The following is a 21,116-nucleotide window of genomic DNA, read 5'->3' as shown; positions in this document are numbered from 1 at the left end:
TCCATGTGACAGCCCTTTAGACAGGGGTGCAAACTTGAATATTTTATTGGGGGGGGGGCGAACGGATGCCGGCCCCTAGGACTTGGCTCCTATGCCTTCAGATATTTCAAGAGGGCTATCGAGAGATTTGCAGCTCTTCCAGGAGATCAATGGAGCACAGGATGGTGGCAGGAGAACCTGTTCTTGGACTTCCATCCCGGCAGCACCAGCCGTGTCCGGGGGTTGTAGTCCAGCCACATTTGGAGGGTGACCCCTGGAACAGACCCTGGCCCTCCCATCAAATACCCAGGTGTGTTGGAAAACCCGTCCCCTGTCCCTGGCCCAGTGCCATAAAAACAGAGACAGACAAGCCCATCTTACTGGATGAAGGGAGTTGGGACCTAAATTCTTTTTCAGGTGTTTCCAACTCTATAGTATCCCTTTGGGAGTGAGGCGACCAGAACTGTCATTCCAAATTGGGGTTGCACCATAGATACGAGTAATGGGCATTATTAGCATTTAAAAAAACAACAACCCTTTTTTGGGGGGTGGGGCGAGATCCATGATCATCCAGCTGCAGAGTTAGGTTTGTGCATAAGTGGGGCTCCTCCTCAGCCCGCAGGGGAGTCTATAGGAAGGAGGTGCTTTTCAAAGGTGGGGGGGGCCTAAACTACTGGGGGTTTCAAAGGGTAATTTGAGCACCTTGAATTGGGACCCCGAAACAAACTGGCTGTTGCGTGATTTAAAACGCCAGCCCCACCGAGTAGTATGTGATTGGGACCAGCAGAAGTTTCTGCTTCCAGGGCAGCCCCAGGCGGAGCCCAGGGCAGCGGTCCAGCAGCCGGCGACTGAAGAATGGGGCCAAGTCGCCTCTGCCCCACAGCGGGCCCCTCCCTGCCTGCCTGCCCCCCTGAGCCGGAGGAGCCAAGGCACCCAGAGATCCAGCACCAGGCGCAGCTCCGTCGTCCCTCCCCACTCCACCATGGGGCGCCCCCTCCCGTCTGGCTGGGGGGGGCCAAGAGGGAAATCTGGGGGCGGGGGGCTGCAGCAGCCCCCTTGGAAGGAGCCTGCCTGCCTCTCCCGGGCGCCCTCGGGGCGGAGAGTTGGGAGCTGCCGCCGTCGCTCCCCCCGCCCCCTCCAGACCCCTCCCCCCGACGTCGCCGGCGCGGGGGTTGCTGGGAGTTGTAGTCTTCCCCCCGCCCACAACAAAGGCAGGCAGAGCCCGAGGGGCAGCAGCCGGCCGGGCGCGGAGGGGGCACAGGCGCCAGCTCTGCCCCCCTTCCTCTTCTTGCTGGCCAGGTTGCCCCCCCGCCCCCTTTGCTGGGGAGGCCGCCCCCCACGCCTTCTCCCCTGCAGGCCAGGTAAGCGCCCCCCCCCCTTTTGCAATAAAAGCCCCTGGCGAAACCCCCACCCCACTCAGCAGGGGGGGGCATCCAAGCCGGGCAGAGGGGGCGAAGGAGCGCGGCTGCCCTTCGAGGGGGCGGCCCTGCTCTGCAAGGGGGGAAGCCGGAGGGATTGCGCCCCCCCCCCTGAGCCTGCAGGATGGGGCCGAAGGGGGCGCAGGCTCTTCTGTCTCCGCCGCCCGCCCCGTCGGGGGATGCCCGCCTTGCCCGCTCCAGGAGGTCCTCCGAGCCCCCGAACCTCGCCTGGGTTCAGGGCTGCTCTGACCCAGCTGGGCACCGATCCCGAGGACCAGGTTTCCCACGTGCAGCACAGTGGGCGGGCGGGCGGGCGGGTGGGAAGGTGACTCGGTAGCAGCCCTGAGGACGAGAGGGCCGCTGGGCATGTGCAGAGTGCCACTCGCGCACTCCTGGGAAGCCTCCGCCCAGCTCGGCTCTATGTGTTAACCGTCCGGGACCTTTTTATGTGTGGGGTTCAGCACCAGTGACTTGGAGGAGGGTGAAATTGCCAAGGCCCCAACCTTGCTTGGGTGGGGAATTAAATTTGCAGAAATGGAAAGGGATGGACCTAAATAGACATACCCTAAACTGAGTATAAGATTAGCAGAGGGCAGGAGGTCAAAATGCCAGGGGGGCAGCCAGCTGCCTATTATGGGAAGCCCAGAATCAGGTGGTCCCAAGCACAACAGTATTTTCCTATTGTTCCCCCTCAGCTGGTAATTCAGAGGTAGACTGTCCCTGGGCATGGAGGTTCTGCCACCACAGAAGAACTTGCATATGGGGAGCCTTGAAGCTGGATCAGCCCAAAGGGGGGCCCATATAGCCCAGCCTCCTGTTCTCACAGAGCCCAACCAGATGCCCCTGTTGTGAGGATCCTGCAAGCACAAATGCAACTCTCCTAACCTGTGTATTTTCCGGCAACTGGTATTCACAACTGCCTCCCAGCAGCTGAAGTTTGGTGAGGTCAGGCCTGCATGCAAGGACACTCCTGGGCACCCCACACCTCTCCAGGGTTCCCCCGTTGGCAGCGTCTCGGGCAAAGGGTCTCTGCTTCGGTTTCCCTAAGAGCAGGCGGGTTGGGAAAGGGAGGCGAGGGCCGGGCTGTTCCCCAAAGTGCGGAGGCTGCCTGGAGGCAGGGAATAAATGGAGGTGGAGGTGGAGCAAGAGAGATCTTGCGAGGAGATGGCTCTCAGTTGTGGCTTGAAGGACTGCCGTGGAGGAGTCTCTTGCTACCGGGAGGCAGGGATGGCTCTTGGGCTCGGATCCTGCTTGCAGGTTTCCCATTTGGGCATCTGGTCAGCCACTGAGAGAACAGGATGCTGGGCTCACTGGGCCTGATCCAGCAGGTGCCTGTCTTATGATTTGAAAACTTAGCACATAGGATTGCAGTCCTTTCACAAATGAAGCAGTAATAATAATAATAATAATAATAATAATAATAATAATAATAATATTTTTTAAAGCTACTGTTCTCTAATTCTCCGATTCTCCTCTTCCTTATAATGTGGCTGGCCAAACTTAGTCCCAACCTGTACCTCCAGATACCTGCACTCAGACCTGATGCCTGGGCTCCCCTTTTTAATTCCAACAGAGGATTTAGTTGGATGCGCAAAAGAACGCAGGCAGGGATGGAGTTCATCCTGTGAGCAGCGCAGGCGCAGTTTTAAAGAAAAGGGGAAAGAAAAGTAATGAAAAATGTCCAGTGCTTTCAAAATACGTTCTTGTTTTTATTATGTATTTTGGAGGAGTTGGGAGTGGCCCAAGGCTCACCCTGTCCAATGTTTTTATTTTGTATTTTTATGATGTGAACTACCCTAAAATGTAGGGTAGTATACAAATCAAACAAACTAATAAATTTGCTTCGCTGTTTCCCAAATTTTCAGGTGATTCCTTCCTCCCTTCCATCCTCCCTTCTTCCTTCTGTTTCTCCTCATCGCAGGGATGAAGCTCTGCACATGTTCAGTGAAGCCACAGCAGGCAACGGGGTGATGAGGGCGACAAGGGCCCCAGTGATGTGGCCGGGCCCCCCCACATCGTGTGGGGCTTAGCGTTGTGGTGCGTTGACTCCGTGCGCCAGGCAAGTTGGCTCTTTGAGGCTGCGAGTTCCAAGCCTCTCGTTCCCCTTTGGTGAGTCCTGGCCACTGCGGAAGCACAGAACTGAATGGTTGGAAGAGACCCCAGGGGTCCTCTATGGGGGGGATGCGAAGAGAGGGTACCGGTATATTCGTTAGATATTTCCCTTCCTGAGAGCCAGTGTGGTGTAGTGGTTAAGAGCGGTAGACTCGTAATCTGGGGGACCGGGTTCGTGTCTCCGCTCCTCCCCATGCAGCTGCTGGGTGACCTTGGGCTAGTCACACTTCTCTGAAGTCTCTCAGCCCCACTCACCTCACAGAGTGTTTGTTGTGGGAGAGTTACAGGTAGGTAGCCGTGTTGGTCTGCCATAGTCAAAACAAAACAAAATAAAAAATAAAAAATGCCTTCCAGTATTGTACCAAGAACAAAGTTAGTTGGTCTCTAAGGTGCTACTGGAAGGAATTTTTTATTTTATTTTGTTGTGGGAGAGGAAGGGAAAGCCAAGTTACAGGGAACCAGGCAGAGGGCCTTCTCGGTGGTGGCACCCGCCCTGTGGAACGCCCTCCCACCAGATGTCAAAGAGAAAAACAACTACCAGACTTTTTGAAGACTTCTGAATGCAGCCCTGTTTAGGGAGGCTTTTAATGTTTGACGGACTATTGTATTTTAATATTCTGTTGGAAGCCACCCAGAGTGGCTGGGGTATAAATTATTATTATTATTATTATTATTATTATTATTATTATTATTATTATCATCATTATTAAAGGGTGTGATTAACTTGACCGGGAAACAGGGAAATGTAAATATCTCTTTTGTTTCACTTGATGGGTGTTTGGTGGAGGGCAAGAGGAGGCAGGGGGCAGGGTCCAGGGTGCTCAGATTACTGCCACCAGACCTCCCCTTCCATGATGTATTAGTGATGTAGTTTCTGGGGGGTGTAACCTGGGGATTAGCAGCTAATAAAAGTTGGGGTCTCCTTTTGTTCGGGCTTCCATCTTGTTCCACCTGGTGGTGGGTGGGAGTCCCATCGCGACAGTCTTCAATAAAGACCAAGCCTACTGGCTGCTGTTTTGCTCTGGTATTCCTGGCTGGTGTCCTTGTTTTTTGTCCAAGGGAGCCCTCAAATTTCTCCGCTAACAAATGAGAATCAATCACAGTCGGTCCATCATTCGAAAAATAAGACTTCAGTGCCGCCTGGCCCCAAAATAGTAACCAGACATTCCATTTTGGCAACTGCAGCCTCGGTTTAAGGAGCCATTTGGCACTTAGCAAGTTTTTAATACTGATTTACTCACTCGGAATACAGAACCAGATACAGCTGCTATGTCCATGCAGGCTTAAAATGGTAATTCAGTTACAAAGACTTACTTTAGTCTGGCTTAAAATTGCCTCGTTTTGAGCATTGGAACTCAGGCATGCAGACGTCCTTCATGTTTCTGGCAGAGTTTTCTCGAGCAAACCTGCAGGAAAACTCTGCAAGCTTCAGCTCCTGTCACGTGCCTATCTAGCGAACACAGAAATATCATTTCCCAAAAGTCTTGCGCTTTTTTACACGTCCACCACATATGGAGGAATGGCCCCTCTATCTGCTTACATTTCCAGCATTTTCTACATCTTGCCTAGTTTATTTGGCGTTCAATTCCACCTGTACATAATTTTGAAATAATTTTCTCTAAGGGTATAAAAAGCAGCAAACTTCATATCCTTTCCCCATAACTTCTCCCCAGAAACCCTATCCAAATTATGACTCAAGTCTTTAGGGCATTGTATTGCGGTTGATTTAACCATTTCATCTTTAGCATCCCATTCTAGTAACACGTACATTTTAGAAATCCAATTTTCCACTACTCTCAAGCAGCCCCATCTTCTGAAACGTTCTATCACGTTGTTGTTGTTGTTGTTGTTGGTTGTTGGTTGTTGTTGTTGTTATTTATTGTTTGGAATCTGGGGTTTATTGGAATGACACGCAGCATAGAATAAATCAAATCTAATCCCCCCTTCCTCCTGGGCAGGTGGTGTTGATGCGAAGCCCCTGTTAGCCGTTGGAGCAGACCCAGAGGGGAGGCCACCCACGCAGCAGAGGAGATGGAGGGCAAGAGTCTGGAGCCCCCCAGCCCAGGTAAGTAATGGGAAGACGTCCCTCCTGAGCCCTCCGTGAGTCGCAGGAGCCCAGCTTGCCGGTGGCAGGGATGCAGAGTGGAGCCTAAACACACTCCCTGTTCGGTCTGATTTGTTTAGCTGGATGTTGGTACCCTCCTAGGGGTTTCCAGGATTCTTTGATTGACTTGCAGGTCACTTTTTGTTGGGGCTTTTGTTTTAAACTGGAAAAGCCTCATAACCAGTTTAGCACTTGGAGTGGTGTCCAGCCACGCTTTCCTGCTTCTCCAGTGCTTTTGCAGAGTTCTTCAAACTTCAAACCTCTTCATGCGCAACAGTATGTGTGCCTCGTGCCTCAGAGCCTGCCAGCAATAAATTCCACAAAGTCTAGCTTGTTTCAAGTCAGGCAAGCTTTATTTGCAAGCATAAATCAACGGACATTCCCAGGCTTACGGACGACATCTCCGCTCCGGTTGAAAACCGAAAGTAAGACTTGACAATAAACAGTGCGTCACAAATCACGTAGACATCGCATACAGCAGATACCCCGGATGTTGTGACACATCTTCCCTGTGGGAGGGGCATACTGTTGAGCTTATTTAACCCTGAAAGCTCCAAACCTCACGCTTTCCCACCATGAGCCGTGCCCAAGGCGGCTAACGGCAAACAACCCCAACCTCCAAATGCAGAGCATTGGAAATGCAAATATGCAAAACGTTTTGACAAATCCAAAAATGAACAACTCCCCCCCCCCAGCAATTTGGCCAACGCAGAATAAATTCAGTATTGCAGAAAATAAATCAATATAGGCTTGGAATCATAGAAGGGACTCCAAAGGTCCTCTAGTCCAACCCCTTGCAATGCAGGAATCTTGGCTAAAGCACCCGAGACAGATGGCCATTCAAACTCTCTTGAAAAACCTCCAAGGAAGGAGAGTCCAGCACTTCGTTCCGCTGTCGAACATCATTTAACTGTCAGAAAGTTATTTCTTTTTTTTTTAATATATATATAATTTTTATTATTTTTACACTAAAATACTACAATAATCCTTAACAAACATTTTCATATATTTTCCATTTGGCTACCAAGCCGTGACTTCCGTCAGTCCCTTCAGGTGGTTTTCTAAATTTTAACTTAATATTATACTTCTTTAATCAACCATTGCTTACATTTTCAAAAAAAAAGTTCCCTTACTTTACTATCCTACTTACAATAATAGTTCTACACATTCACTACAAAACTTCTTGAAATCCTATTAACGTATTCAAATGTAAATTGTCTTTCAAATAGTTCGTAAACTTTAACCAGTCTTTGATGAATTTCTGGTCCCGCTGCTCTCGGATTCTTCCCGTTAGTTTGTCCATTTCTGCGTATTCAGTCAATTTCACTGTCCATTCCTCTTTCGTCGGTAATTCTTCTTGTTTCCATTTTTGTGCTAGAAGGATTCTAGCTGCCGCCGTTGCGTATTGGAAAAGTCTGATGTCCTTTTTTTCAATGTCTGTACCTACAATACCTAACAAAAATGCTTCGGGTTTTTTAACAAAATTATATCTCAACATTTTTCTTAACTCATGATATATCATATCCCAATACACTCTCACCTTTTTACAATCCCACCACATGTGAAAAAAGGTACTGACATTTTGTTTACATTTCCAACACTTATTATCTGACTTATACATCTTAGCTAGTTTAACTGGGGTAATATGCCATCTATACATCATTTTCAATAAATTTTCTTTTATTGACGTACATGCCGTAAATTTCATTCCTTCCCTCCAAAGTTTTTCCCAGTCTTCTAGCATAATGTTATGTCCAATATCTTTTGCCCAATCTGGGCAAAAGATATTGGACATAACCGATTGCCCATCACCGATTTCACTTCTTCATCTTTTAAGTTCCATTCCAACAGCATTTTGTACATCTTAGCAAGTACTTTAAAGTCATTATTAAGTACTTCAACTTCAAACTTTGATTTTGTCTCGCTAAATCCCGTCTTTTTCATATCGCTTTTAAACATTTCATTAATTTGATGGTACTGCAACCAATTATTAACATGTTCTTTCACTTCCTCATATGGTTTTAATTTCCATTTGTTACCTTCTTTTTTGAGCAGTGTCTCATAAGTTATCCATTTCTGACTCATATTTGTCTTTTTCAAACTAATTATTTCAATTGGGGATAACCACCATGGTGTTTTCCTTTCCAACAAGTTTTTGTATCTGTCCCATACTTCATAGAGTGACTTCCGGAAAATGTGGTTTCCAAAACTTCTATGTACCTTTATCTTTTCTTGCCAAAGGTATGCGTGCCATCCGAATCTGTTATCATGTCCTTCCAGGTCTAAAAGATCTGGTTTCTTCAAATTTATCCATTCCTTTATCCAACATAGACAAGCTGCTTCATAGTATAGCTTCAAATCCGGTAAGGAAAAACCTCCTCTTTCCTTACTATCTGTCAATAATTTAAATCTTATTCGGGGTTTTTTCCCCTGCCAGATAAATCTTGAAAGTTTCTTTTGCCATTCTCTGAATACAGCTGTCCCTTTTATTATTGGTATTGTTTGAAACAAGAATAACATTCTCGGTAGCACGCTCATTTTTACCGCTGAAATTCTTCCCAGTAAAGAGAGTTTCATCCTTTCCCACATTTCCAGGTCTCTCTTAATTTTATTCCATGTTAATTCATAGTTGTCTTGATACAGATTAATACTCTTTGGTGTTATCCATATTCCCAAATATTTAACTTTCTTTGCCACTTCAATTTGTATTTTTTGTTGCAGTTCCTGTACTTCTCCATTTTTCATATTCTTAACCAAGATTTTAGTCTTTTTCCTATTAAGTTTAAATCCTGCGAATTGACCAAATTCTTCCATCTCCTCTAATACTGCGTTCGCGCTTTCTAAAGGTTCTTCAACTGTCAGTACCAAGTCGTCGGCATAGGCTTTCACTTTATGTTGAGTCTTTCCGATTGTAATTCCTTTTATTCTTTCTGATTGCCTTATCGTCTTCAAAAGGACTTCCAGGACCGAGATGAATAATAACGGTGAAAGTGGACATCCTTGTCTTGTTCCCTTCTCAATTTCTATACTTTCAGTTAGCGTATTATTTACAATTATTTTTGCTCTTTGCTGTGAATATATTGCCTTGATACTTCTTATAAATTTTTCTCCCATATCCATTGCTTCAAAATTCTTTACCATAAACTCCCACGAAATATTGTCAAAGGCCTTTTCCGCATCCACAAAAATCATAGCGGCTTGCTTCTCATTCCTGACAGTCAGATATTCAATAATATTAATTATATTTCTTACGTTGTCTTTTAACTGTCTGCCTGGTAGGAAGCCCGCCTGGTCTTCATGAATTATTTCTTTCAGTACATTCTTCATTCTGTTTGCTAATATACTAGCAAAAATCTTATAATCATTATTCAATAGCGAAATTGGCCTGTAATTCTTGATTTGGAGCAAATCTGAATCAGGTTTTGGTATCAATGTTATGTACGCATCCTTCCAAGTGTCTGGTATTTCCGCTTTCTCTAAAATATTGTTCATCACTTCCTTGAAGGGTTCAAGTAGAATGTCTCTAAATTTTTTATAATATCTTGCCGTAAATCCATCCGGTCCCGGAGCCTTCCCACTTTTCAAATTTTTAATTGCTTTGGTAATCTCCTCTTTTTCAATTTTTTGATTTAGTCGGTTCTTCATTTCTGTCGTTATCTTTCGCACCTCTTTTCCTTTCAGATATTTCACAATTTTATTAATATCTTGATTTCCAGATTTTTTATATAATTGTCTATAATATTTTGCGAAACCCTTTCTTATCTCTGATGGACTTTCAACTTCTTTTTCCTCGATTTGTATTTTGTTTATTGTATTTTGTTCTTTTCTCTTCTTAATTTGCCAAGCTAGCCACTTTCCTGGTTTATTTGCATGTTCAAAGGATCTCTGTTTCATCCATTTTATTTTCCATTCCACTTCCTGATTTACAATCATTGAGAATTGGTTTTGTAATATCTTAATATTTTGATTTGCTTTTGTATCATTTGGTTTTACTGCCAATTTTTTCTCATTTTCCATAATTTGTTTTAATATTTCTTCTTTTTTCTTTTCTCTATTCTTCTTTTTAATACTATTTTGTTGAATGAAGAAACCCCTCATCACCGCTTTTGATGCGTCCCATACGACGCTATCCTTTGTTTCTTTTTTCCAATTCAATTCAAAATAATCTTTTAATTTCTTCTTTGTTTTTTCCTCTAAATCTTCATCGTCTAGCAAGGTTTCATTCAATCTCCATCTGAATGATTTTTCTTCTTTCTTCTTGATTTCACAGAATATTGGATTATGGTCTGAAAATGTTCTGGGTTGAATCTCAATTTTTTCAACTCTCGGTACTATTTCTCTGGATATCATGATATAATCAATTCTTGCATTTGATTGATTTGGTTCTGAGAAATGTGTGTATTGTCGTTCCAATGGGTGTCTCAATCTCCAAATATCAATTAGATTGCAATTTTCCACCAGTGAGAAGAACGTCTTAGGTAACTTCCCTTCCTTTGATTCCATCTTCTTCCTTCTTCTGTCCGTCTCCAATGAGATCACGCCGTTCATATCTCCCAAAATTATAATCTTCTGATCCAAATATTCATGTAACATTTCTTCCAAACCTTTATAGAATTCTGATTTGTTACCATTTGGTGCGTAGATTCCGACAAAAATAAATTTTTCGCCCTGTGTCGTGACCTGTACTGCAATTACTCTTCCTTCTTCATCTTTGAACAGCTGTTTCGATTCAAGATTTTGTTTTACGTATAGCACTACTCCTCTTTTCTTTGTCTTATCTGATGAAATAAATTCATTACCCAACTTCTTTTTAATCAAAATTCTTCTATGCTTCCTGGCAACGTGTGTTTCTTGCAGGCAGATTATATCCAGATTTTTCTTTTGCAAAATATGTTCAATTCTACTGCGTTTCCTTTTTTGGTTAATTCCGTTCACATTCCAAGACAGCACGCGTAGCGCCATCTTGGGTTTCTTTTGTTTCTTTACTGTTGTTTACTATTTACTGTTCTTCTTCTTCTTCTACTTCTCCTTCTTCTTCCTTATTAATATTATCTTCTTCTTCTTCTTCCTCTCCCCCCCCTCCCTGGACCGGGGCGGCACATGCTCCTTCTACTATTTCCTCCTGTCCCTCCTCCTCCTCCTCCCTCCTCACCTCCTTCACATCTTTGTCCAACTCTTTGTATCTCCTGAGAAACTTTGTAAGATCCAAAATTCCTTTCAGTTTGTGCTTCTTCTCTTTGTAGTAAAAGGAAACTCCCTCTGGGAATTCCCACTTAAAGTCTATTTTCTTTTTAAGTAGCGTCCGTGTCAGTGGCTGGTATGGTGTCCTCTTCTTCAACAGATGAATTGGAATGTCTTTAAATACTATTATCATCGTATTGTCAATATACAATTTTTTCTCTCTATTTTTCATCAAAATCATATCTCTTATTGATTTGTCTTTAAAGATTATCAAACAATCTCCAGGGAATTTCTTCCCTTTTTCCCCGTTTTTGTTTTTACTTTTAATTCTAAAGACATTCACCACATTCACCGCCAATTCTTCCTTTTGAATTCCAAGCCATTGTGCCAGTTCCGTGATGATTTTAACTCCAATGTCTTCTCCTTGTGTCTCAGGTACCGCTCTTAGCCTCAAATTAGTCTCTCTCTGTTTGAGTTCTTGCATAGCAATCAAATCTTTCATGTCCTCTTGTGCTTTATTAATATCCGAAATGTCGCTGTTTATTTTCCCTTCTTCCTTCTTTAATTCTCTGACCTCTTTTTGTACTCGCTTTAGTCCTTCCTCATTCTTTTTGGTTCTTTTGTCAATCTCTTGCACTTGAGTTTTCAGTTCTTTAGCTGTTTGGTCCCACTTTTGTTCCATCTGGTCCAGTTTCCCTTCCATAGTCTTTTCACTTTCCTTTATTTCTTTAATGTCTTTTTTCAATTCTGATAACATCTTTATTATTTCTTTGGAGTCCTCTTGTCTTCTGTCTGCTGATCCTCTTCTATCTGCTGGTGTTCCCTCTTTTTTCTTCTCCATCTTATCTCTTCTCTTCTATTTTTTCTTATTTAAATTATTAATTCTTTCCAAATTATTATATCTTAATCAAAATTCACTTAATTTCATTCATTCCAATTATTATAGTATTATTACATTACCATAAAGTATTTAAAATTCACTTTATAAATTACTCAGTCCAGTCCAATTATTATATTTCAAGTCTATCTTTCAATTTTAGTTGGCTCAGTCTCAGTCTTTGCCACTTGATTGGCTAATCCAACTTAGGTTATAAAACCGATTTAAAGCAATTTCCAACGACAAAGAGAGATTAATCCACACACCAAAAAAAAAGAAAAAGAAAAACGAAGAGGCCACTCCAGAAAAAATAAAAAATAAGAAAATATAAACAGAGGATCCACCAACAAAAAAAAGAAAAAAGGGGGTATTCCAACAGCTTCTGCCACTTGTCTGGCTAATCCAAAAGAATAAAAAAGGGTAAAAAACAGACAACCAGAGTCCTTCTCAAAGAGGATACAAGAGAGAAAAAAAAAAGGAGAAAAAAGGGGGAACAAAGAAAAGGGGAAAAACAGGAAAAAACAGGAAAAAAAAACCTCGTACTCTTCAGCCTCTCGGCCTAATCCAAACCGCTCCAGCCAAAGGAGGGGGGGGGTGAGGCGTCAGGGGAAGCAGAAAATGGCGATCGCTGTCCGCGGATGGGGGTAAGTCCTTTCTTGCACTCACGCAGATCAGGGAAATGCTTAAAGGTCAGGGTAGTCAGCCAGTCTAACTCCCAAATCAGTTGCTGCTGTACTGGGAACTTTATTTCTTACTTTTGAACAGTTTTAATAAGTTTTTAGTGCTCTTTACTGTCGTTGCGCAGTTCGTTCAAAAGCGACAGTAAATTTTACCGGAGAGCCCCCGATCGCAGCTGGTTCCCATAGTTCATCAAAAACTAACAAAACAAACTAAAATAATAAATCTTCAAAGTCTTTAATATCCTAATTCATCAGTCAATTAGTTTCAGTTTTTAGTAGTGCGTTAATAGGCAAAATCAATTACTTTCAGTCTCGGCTTTGCGCTCCTCCGTATATATACAAATAACCACAGTCGGGGCTGACCTCCTTTTTAGACCCCGCTGTCTTCCGAATTAAATTCCAAATTTAAATTTAGCACCGACCTTTACATCAAATTCGGGTTCTTCTTTTTTGAGAATCGGTCGTAGAGCCGTGGAGACCTGAGGCTGCGTTCCCGTGAGCAGAAAATGGCGTCCCGTGCTGGCGCCTCAATCTCGCCAACCTTCTTTCCTCCCAAACGGGAGTTTTCTCGGTGGCGGAGAGACCTCCTCAGCACAGTTGGGATCCCTGTCCCCAAAACATTCCTTTTGGGGCTTTTAGGGGGTTGCGGCGCCCTGCAAACACCCCTTTTTCCTCACAAAGAACCGGACTTTCCCCGGAGGGCTAAGTCCCGTCTCCTCTCGGCTCCTCGTCCGGCCGGAAGTCCCCCAGAAAGTTATTTCTGATGTTTCGTCGGAATCTCCATTATTGTAACTTGACGCCACGGGTTCGAGTCCTACCCTCCGGAGCAGGAGAAAACAATCTTCCATGGGACAGCCCTTGAGATATTCGAAGATAGCAACACATCTCCTCTCAGTCTCCTCTTTTGCAGGCTAAACACCCCCAGCTCCGTCAGTACATGGATACACGGGAAAGAAGAATTAACTGACAATAAAGGTTCTAACACAATGCAACTCAGAGAGGGAGCTGGCTCCCCTATCCTTAGTCCAGAGGAGGCTGACAGCAGCAAAAGGCAAATGTTGGAGAGGGCAAGGTTTATTTATTCATAATTAGGGGACAGGGCCCCTCACATCTCTGAAAAGGTGAGCAGGGTTGCTTTGCCTTTAGAACGGCAACTTAGTGATAAGTTAAATTCTTCCAGCAAGCAAACTCCCACCCGACGGAAGGCCTGGTTTCAACAACAATTTTAACTGTGCAATGCATTTTATTTTGTCTTGTGTATCATGTGGGGTTTCTTGGTAACGGCTTCGGCTGCACAAATAAATTAATATTCACAATATAACATTCTTCCTCCTTGAAGCTGCCGGCTGGGCTGCTCCCTCGGGACGCAAAGTGGTGGTGAAGGTGGAGCCGGAGGAGGAGCTGCGCATCGGGTGCCCCCAGGACCCGTCCGAAGCAGAGAGGGAGCCGCCTCCTGGCTCCCCGGCAGGTGAGAGGGGCCGCTGTTCCTCCCAGGGGGGGGCAGGTGGAGGGGTGCACGACGCAGCCCCCCAGGACACCCAGCGCAAGATGAGGGGCCCCCTGGAGTCAGCTATGGGTGGCCCCCGGTGCCCTCTGGCCCCCTTGTGCTCCTCAAGGAAGGCTTGGGCTGGCAGGAGGCACCGGGCACCACAGGGTCTTGCGGGCATGAATTGGGCAGTCCACCACTGGTGCCAGTGCTGGCTGGGGGTCAGGTGCATGACTGTTAGGTTCATTTCATAATCCTGCTTTATTTCTTAAAATCTGCACATCGCATGGTTGTAAATCATGAAGCCTCTAAGCGGTTTGCAGAAAGATGCAACAAGAAGCTCAAAAAAATATACATGCAATAATAGTCTGAGACGTAACGAAAAGTTAAAACGCTAAAAAAATAGGTTAAAATTCACTCTTCCCTTTTTCCTGGGCTGTCAGGTTCGCCTCGAGGCGTTGAGCACATGTGGGGGGGGGCATCTTTGGGCCCCCCGTTTTCTCTCCAGACAGGCGGATGCCAAACGCAGCAACAGCTCCGGCTTCAAACTGATCGTCAACACGGTGTTTTTAGATTGCTGTAACCTGCTTTGTGGGAAATCCGTTCGTTTCCTAAAAGCCAGGAAGCGAAAATGGCCCCACGTACCTTTCATGGGGGGGGGAGAATGCTTTGTCATGCCACGCAATGCCTGTTCCACATTCGTTACAAACAGCCCCTCGTTACAAACAGCCCCTCTGCACTTTGGAACTCCCTGCCTAGTGACACCAGGCGGGCATTTTCACCGCTCTTGCCGAAAGCATTCTTGTTTAGAGAAGCAGGTGTTTAGAAAGCCGCTGTGAGTTTTAACCTGTTCTGAGTCTGCTGTTTTAACTTTTTGAAAGTTTTAAAATGCTGATCATTCTTCTGTCTTTTTTGCAAACCGCTTTGGAGGGTCCTTTTTACAGCGAACGGAGGGGAGGGCTATCGATGGCTGCGCTCTGGCAAACGCTTCCGCATACCCGTTTCTGGAAAACACAGGAGGGGAGATGGTTGGTTTTGTGTGTGAATCCTGCTTGAGCGTTTCCCTGCGGGGCACCTGGTTGCATCCTGGACTAGACGGGCCATTGGCCTCAACCAGCAAACTCTTCTCTTAGTCTTAAGAGGTGTATAAATTTGATGAAATGGGGAGACGCCACTCCACACCTGATTCCCTTCTGCGTATGGATTTGCGGGCGTCTTTCGGGGTGCCGACCCCCCTTGTCCGGAAGTGTGTGTCAGAGGCAGGAGGGGCCGCCTGGGCCCCCCAACCCCCAAGAGGGCACCTGGCCAGAGCTGTAAATGAGGCTCCTGGATTTTCTCTCCTCTCTCAGGGATCAAGCCGGAGGTGGTCATTAAGGTGGAGCCCGAGGACGACTCGTATGCAGAAGACCCTTGGGACTACAGCGGCGGGGAATCCAGCGATGACACAGACTCCTGTGAGTCCAGGAAGCCTGTGCTGCTTTTGGTGCTTTTGGTGCGAGGGGCGAGGGGCGAGGCGTCCGTGGTGGGGGGTGTAGTGGTTAAGAGTGGTAGACTTGTAATCTGGTGAACCGGGTTCGCTTCCCCGCTCCTCCACATGCAGCTGCTGGGTGACCTTGGGCTAGTCACACTTCTCTGAAGTCTCTCAGCCCCACCCACCTCACAGAGTGTTTGTTGGGGGGGAGGAAGGGAAAGGAGAATGTGAGCCGCTTTGAGACTCCTTCAGGTAGTGATAAAGCGGGATATCAAATCCAAGCTCCTTCTCCTCCTCCTCTTCTTCTTCTTCTTCTTCTTCTTCTTCTTCTTCTTCTTCTTCTTCTTCTCATGGGCTATAATAAGCTTTTTGGGGGCATCTGGGTCACCTGTTGTGGCCGTGGGGAAGACTCTCAAGGCACATGGCCAAGCCTCGCAGGCCAGCTGATTTCCTTGCCTCACAGAACCAAAGGGTTGGCGAGTTGGAAGGGGACCCTGAGGGTCATCTAGTCTAACCCCGTGCAACGCAGGAATGGCAGCTGAAGAATCCCTGACGAATCCTCTCTCTCTCTCTCTCTCTCTAGCCGACATCCGACCTGACGTTATTGTGAAGATGGAGCCAGAGGAGGAGGAGGAGGAGGAGGAAGACTTTGGGTGCCCCCCGGGAGAGATAGGAAGAGGAGCTTCACATGGCACCCTTCTCATGGGTGAGTTCTGTGACTCTCCCATCTTGGCTGAAGGAGAAGTGCAGGAGTGTCCCGGGGTGCGCTTGTCTATTAGGTCCTCTTTGTTATCATTTTTATTAGGTGTCTTGTGTTTTTATATTGTGATTTTACGTTGTAATTGCCCTGAGACCTGCGGGTATAGGGCGGTATACACATTTAACAAATAATAATCCAGTGGGAGTGAGTTCCACAGTTTTAACAATGTGCTGCATGACAAAGGACTTTATTTTTCCTGTCCCAAATCTTCCGACATTCATTGCCATTTCCACAAGTTCTAGTGTTAGGAGAGAGGGAGGAAAAACTTTCCTCCAGCCACTTTTCTGCAGGCCAGAAAATAACTTTACAAGCTTCTATCATGTTGCTTCTCATTTGCCTTTTCCCTAAACTAAAAACTCCCCAATGCTGCAAGGTTTCCTCATCCACCCCCTGGATCATTTTGCCTGCTCTTCTCCGAACCTCGGCTTAGCTGCTTTAGCTGCCTGCCTCGCCATACTCCCAAACGCGCAGTCTGTGCATGTTCAGAGGCTCACTGATACTAACTCATAAGCATACATGCAGACCGACTGGCTGCACCCCGATGTTCTGTTGGAGAGCCATTTCATAGAATCAAAGAACTGGGGGGTTGGAAGAGACCCTAAGGGTCATGGAGTCCAACCCCCTGCAGTGCTGGAATTTCCCATGATGCACCTTGCATTAAACACAGGCCTTTTTTAAAAAGCCATAAAACACCTGGATAACTGTCGGTAGAGCACGAGGCTCTTAATCTCAGGGTTGTGGGTCCGAGCCCCATGTTGGGAAGAAAAATTCCCGCTTTGCAGGGGGTTGGACTAGATGATCCTCAGGGTCCCTTCCAACTATACAACTCTGTGTCACAGACTTACAGGTAGGTATCCGTGTTGTGTATCTGAAGAAGTGTGCATGCACACGAAAGCTCATACCAAGAACAAACTTAGTGGGTCTCTAAGGTGCTACAAACTGAGCTGTGCTGCTTCTGCAGAAGCATTCTGGTTCCTGCCAAATGCCCGGCTCTTGTCTTGTCTCCTTCTTTCTTATATATATAATTTTTATTAAACTTTCTGTTTTACAATTTAAAATACTCATTTAAACATCCTTAAAATATAAGCACATCCTCACATCCCTGCTTCTCTTTCCATGGTTCATTTTACATATCTTAAATCCCTGCGTATTTTACAAAACCTAAACCATTCAGTATTCCATTATTGCATCCATCAAAACTTCTTTACACGGTTGAATTTATCTTAATTCTGCCAAAGTTTTCAAGCGTACACAATTCCACCCCCCCCCCCAATATATTCAATAAATGGTTTATAATCTTCTCTAAACGTATGTTCTTCTTGTTCTCTTATTCTATATGTTAAACCTGCAAGCTGGGCATATTCCGTCAACTAGAATTGCCATTCCTCTTTGGCTGGGACTTCGCTCGGTTTCCATTTTTGGGCTAACAAAACACAGGCTGCAGTAGTGGCAGACATAAATAACCTTTTTTGACACCTGGGAATTTCCATCTGAATTATCCCCAACAGAAAGGACTTTTTTGGGGGGGGAGGAAGGACTTTTAAACATTTTATAGCTTTAAATCTCTGATAAAGGATAAGGATCCATAGATCATGCTAAGGGTGGAGAAATTGTGTGCGGCTGCCATAAAACCCTGGAAACAAGCTGTGGTACCGTATTACCAAGATGCAAACTCTAGATAATACTTTAGAGACCAAGACCTAAACCACATTTCTAATGGCTGTCGTATTCGTATTGTTTATTGTTATATTCGATTGTTAATTCAAACTTAATTCTTTTGTGTTTTAATGTTCGCTTAGTACGGTGTGTGAAGCTGGTCTGGGACCGTAATAAATTTCATTTCATTTTAAAGCTCTTGTCTTGCCCTTTCCCTTCCTCACCACCAGATGGCGACATCCAGCCGAGTCAGAGGAGAGCGGAAGCAGCCGCCGCCGCCTCCCAGAGCGTCCGCAGCGGCAAGGGCAGTGGCAGCCAATGGGCAAAGCAGGCTGGCCCAGAGCAGAAGAAACCGCCTGCCCCCGGAGGCTCTGGCAGCCCTCGGGAGAAGCCCCGTCCTCGGACCCCGCCGGACCCTGCCGGCACCCCCGAGGGAGCGCGGCGCCCAAAGAGCCACGCGGCCTGCGACCGCCCCTTTGCCTGCAGCATGTGTGGCAAGCGGTTCCAGCACCGGGGCAACCTGGTGACGCACTTGCGGGTGCACACGGGGGAGAAGCCCTTCCCGTGCTCCGAGTGCGGGAAGAGCTTCAGCCAGAAGGGGGACCTGATGCGGCACCTGCGCATTCACACGGGCGAGAAGCCCTTTGAGTGCACCGTGTGTGGCAAGAGCTTCTGCTCCAAGCAGACCTTCGTGCTGCACCAGCGCATCCACACGGGCGAGAAGCCCTACTCGTGCGCCGACTGCGGCAAGGCCTTCAACCGCAAGGCCAACTTCGTCACGCACCAGAAGATCCACCGCGGCGAGCGGCCCTTCGTCTGTGGCGAGTGCGGGAAGGGCTTCTGCGCCAAGAAGACTTTCATCCTCCACCAGAAGATCCACGTGGGGGACCGCCCCTTCGGCTGCTCCGAGTGCGGCAAGAGCTTCAGCCGCAACGGGGACCTGACCCGCCACCAGCGCATCCACACGGGCGAGCGGCCCTTTGCGTGCGGCGAGTGCGGCAAGTGCTTCAGCCACAACGGGGAGCTGATCAAGCACCAGCGCATCCACACGGGCGAGAAGCCCTTCGAGTGCACGGCCTGCGGCAAGAGCTTCAACCGCAAGAGCACCCTCATCACCCACCAGCGCATCCACACGGGCGAGCGGCCCTTCGTCTGCGGCGAGTGCGGCAAGACCTTCAACCTCAAGACCACCCTCATGAAACACCGGCGCATCCACACCGGCGAGAGGCCCTTCACCTGCCTCGAGTGCGGGAAGAGCTTCAAGTACAAGGGGAACCTGCGGACGCACCACCTCACCCACACGGTCGAGCGCGTCTACCCCTGCACCGAGTGCGGCGCCGTCTTCGGGCAGCGCAAGGAGCTCAAGGCGCACCAGGCGGCGCACGCCGAGAGCCGGCTGCTGCCGTGCTACGGAGACGACGGGGGGAACCTGAACCCCTTCCTGCAGGTGCACCCCCTGCTGCTCACCTGCTCGCCCATGGAGACCCTGGCAAAATTCAAACAGGAGGCGGGCTTCACAGACCCTTAGCAGGACCCAAGGGGAGAGAGAGAAGGGGCTGTTTTAATTTATCGGTTAAGCGGGCAGCTGGAGGACCTCCTGGCCCCGGAGATCTCGCAGGGGTTGGCGCCCAGAGACGGGCAGATGAACGGAGCAGAGGAAACTTCCCTCTTTTGTGGGGCGCCCGGGCCGTGGGTCTGCAAATGTTGGCTATGGGCCACGTCTTCAGGACAAAGCTGTAACTGCAGGCCTTGCCCCAGCGGACTGACAGCTGTCTGTTAACGTCTTCCTCGCTGTAGCAAACAGGAGCTATTGCAGCTTGGTTGGTTCCCAAACTCTCGGAGAGTTTGTGAGCAGCGATGTACTTGCCCCGTGGGGGACGCAGAGGGCGGGCTAGGGGGATTTTGCTTGGGTCGGTGGTTTTATCAAGGGCGGGGGGAAGAGGAGGGTGTGTGTGAATCGGGATGATAAATTGATAGGCTCGTTTCAAATTCGTTAATGTTTTTTAATAGCTCGAATACTAGGTTTGAGTCGCTTCGAGGAAATGTTCGTTTGTGTGTACATCAGAAGATTAAAGTGGTGGTTGAAGGACAAGCAGTAGAGTGACAGAAAAGGTAGCAAAAACTCCCCTCTTCCCCCCTCCCCTGGTACAGTTTTTGAGATAGCTGAAAGCAAATAAACCTACGATGACTAAATCGAAAGTGGCTTAATGTGACTGCTTGGGAAATCGCCTCTGTTTGGACCCTGAGGCGGGTGGGCAAGAGGGTATTGATCCAGGGGCACTCTAGGGGCTCTTAAATTTAGAAACTGAATTGTGGAGTTGGAAGGGGCACCCAAGGGTCATCTAGCCCAACCCCATGCAATGCAGGAATCCCGGTTCAAGAATCGCTGGTGGGGGGTCATCCAACCTCTTTTTAAAGACCTCTGGGGAAAGAGAGTCCAGCACTTTCAGTGTCGAAAAGCTCTTGCTGTCAGAAAGTTTCCCCCAATGTTTAGTTGGAATCAACTTTAAAGGTAAAGGTAAAGGGACCCCTGACCGTTAGGTCCAGTTGCGGACGACTCTGGGGTTGCGGCACTCATCTCGCTTTACTGGCTGAGGGAGCCGGCGTACAGCTTCTGGGTCATGTGTCCAGCATGACTAAGCTGCTTCTGGTGAACCAGAGCAGCGCACGGAAACGCTGTTTACCTTCCTGCCGGAGTGGTACCTATTTATCTACTTGCACTTTGACGTGCTGTCGAACTGCTAGGTTGGCAGGATCTGGGACAGAGCAACGGGAGCTCACCCCGTCGCGGGGATTCGAACCGCCGACCTTCCGATCGGCAAGCTCTAGGCTCTGTGGTTTAACCCACAGCGCCACCCGCATCCCTCCATTATTGCAAGTTAATTCTGTTGTTGGTCCTGCAATCCCAGTGGGGCCCTCCGGCCGAGGAATGGGGTTGCCCAGCTGCCTGATGCCACCATGACGTCGGAGGAAAAGTTTTCTCTTGAACTCAAGCTGCTCAGCGAAGGGAAGATCTCTTACCTGCTAGTAACAGTTTTGATTTCAGGATTGCAGAGGCAAAGGAAACGGTCTTTGCAGCTCCTGGTTGGTGGCATGTGCCAACCTCGGTTGCTTCTGCCTGTGGGGTGAATGGTGACCCCCCTCACCCTGGTCCCCTGGTCAGTCACTGGGTGGGAGACCCGCTGAGAAATTCCCATGTGCTTTGCCTTGAGGTTCCCTGTCGGAAAGGCGCTCAATGAATAAACGCACTCTTGGCACGAGGCGGGTTAATTTGGATGTTGGGGAAACCCATTTCTGGTATGTGTATTGTGTATGTGTCTCTTTGGAAGCTGAAAAGGGCAGAGAAAAGAAAAGAAAAACTTTCACGCATGGCATAGTTAAACCCTGGAACT

At 47.2% G+C, this 21,116-nt stretch overlaps 2 protein-coding genes across 2 annotated transcripts in view; one reads left to right on the top strand and one right to left on the bottom strand.

The window, feature by feature from the left end:
* LOC117056185 (zinc finger protein 208-like) overlaps positions 1–21,116 on the bottom strand; it is a 231,917-nt gene that overhangs the window by 56,910 nt on the left and 153,891 nt on the right. The window lies entirely within an intron of this gene.
* Positions 1,522–19,923, top strand: LOC117055926 (zinc finger protein 436-like). Its single transcript, XM_033165876.1, has 5 exons — positions 1,522–1,675; positions 13,691–13,819; positions 15,187–15,291; positions 15,892–16,014; positions 17,868–19,923. Exons 1-5 carry the CDS (start codon positions 1,522–1,524, stop codon positions 19,250–19,252), a joined length of 1,896 nt encoding a protein of 631 aa, XP_033021767.1. The 3' UTR covers positions 19,253–19,923.

The sequence above is a fragment of the Lacerta agilis genome, chromosome 12 (assembly GCF_009819535.1).
Source record: "Lacerta agilis isolate rLacAgi1 chromosome 12, rLacAgi1.pri, whole genome shotgun sequence".
Classification (NCBI taxonomy): domain Eukaryota; kingdom Metazoa; phylum Chordata; class Lepidosauria; order Squamata; family Lacertidae; genus Lacerta; species Lacerta agilis.
Note: the sequence above shows the minus strand (reverse complement) of the source record. Positions and strands in the feature narration are given on the sequence as shown.

Bases quoted from the DNA above. Each gene is read 5' to 3' on its own strand.
- LOC117055926 (XM_033165876.1), top strand. From the start codon at position 1,522: ATGGGGCCGAAGGGGGCGCAGGCTCTTCTGTCTCCGCCGCCCGCCCCG. The intron at 13,820-15,186 runs GTGAGAGGGGCC...CTCCTCTCTCAG, and splicing joins GCCTCCTGGCTCCCCGGCAG to GGATCAAGCCGGAGGTGGTC. The intron at 15,292-15,891 runs GTGAGTCCAGGA...CTCTCTCTCTAG, and splicing joins CAGCGATGACACAGACTCCT to CCGACATCCGACCTGACGTT.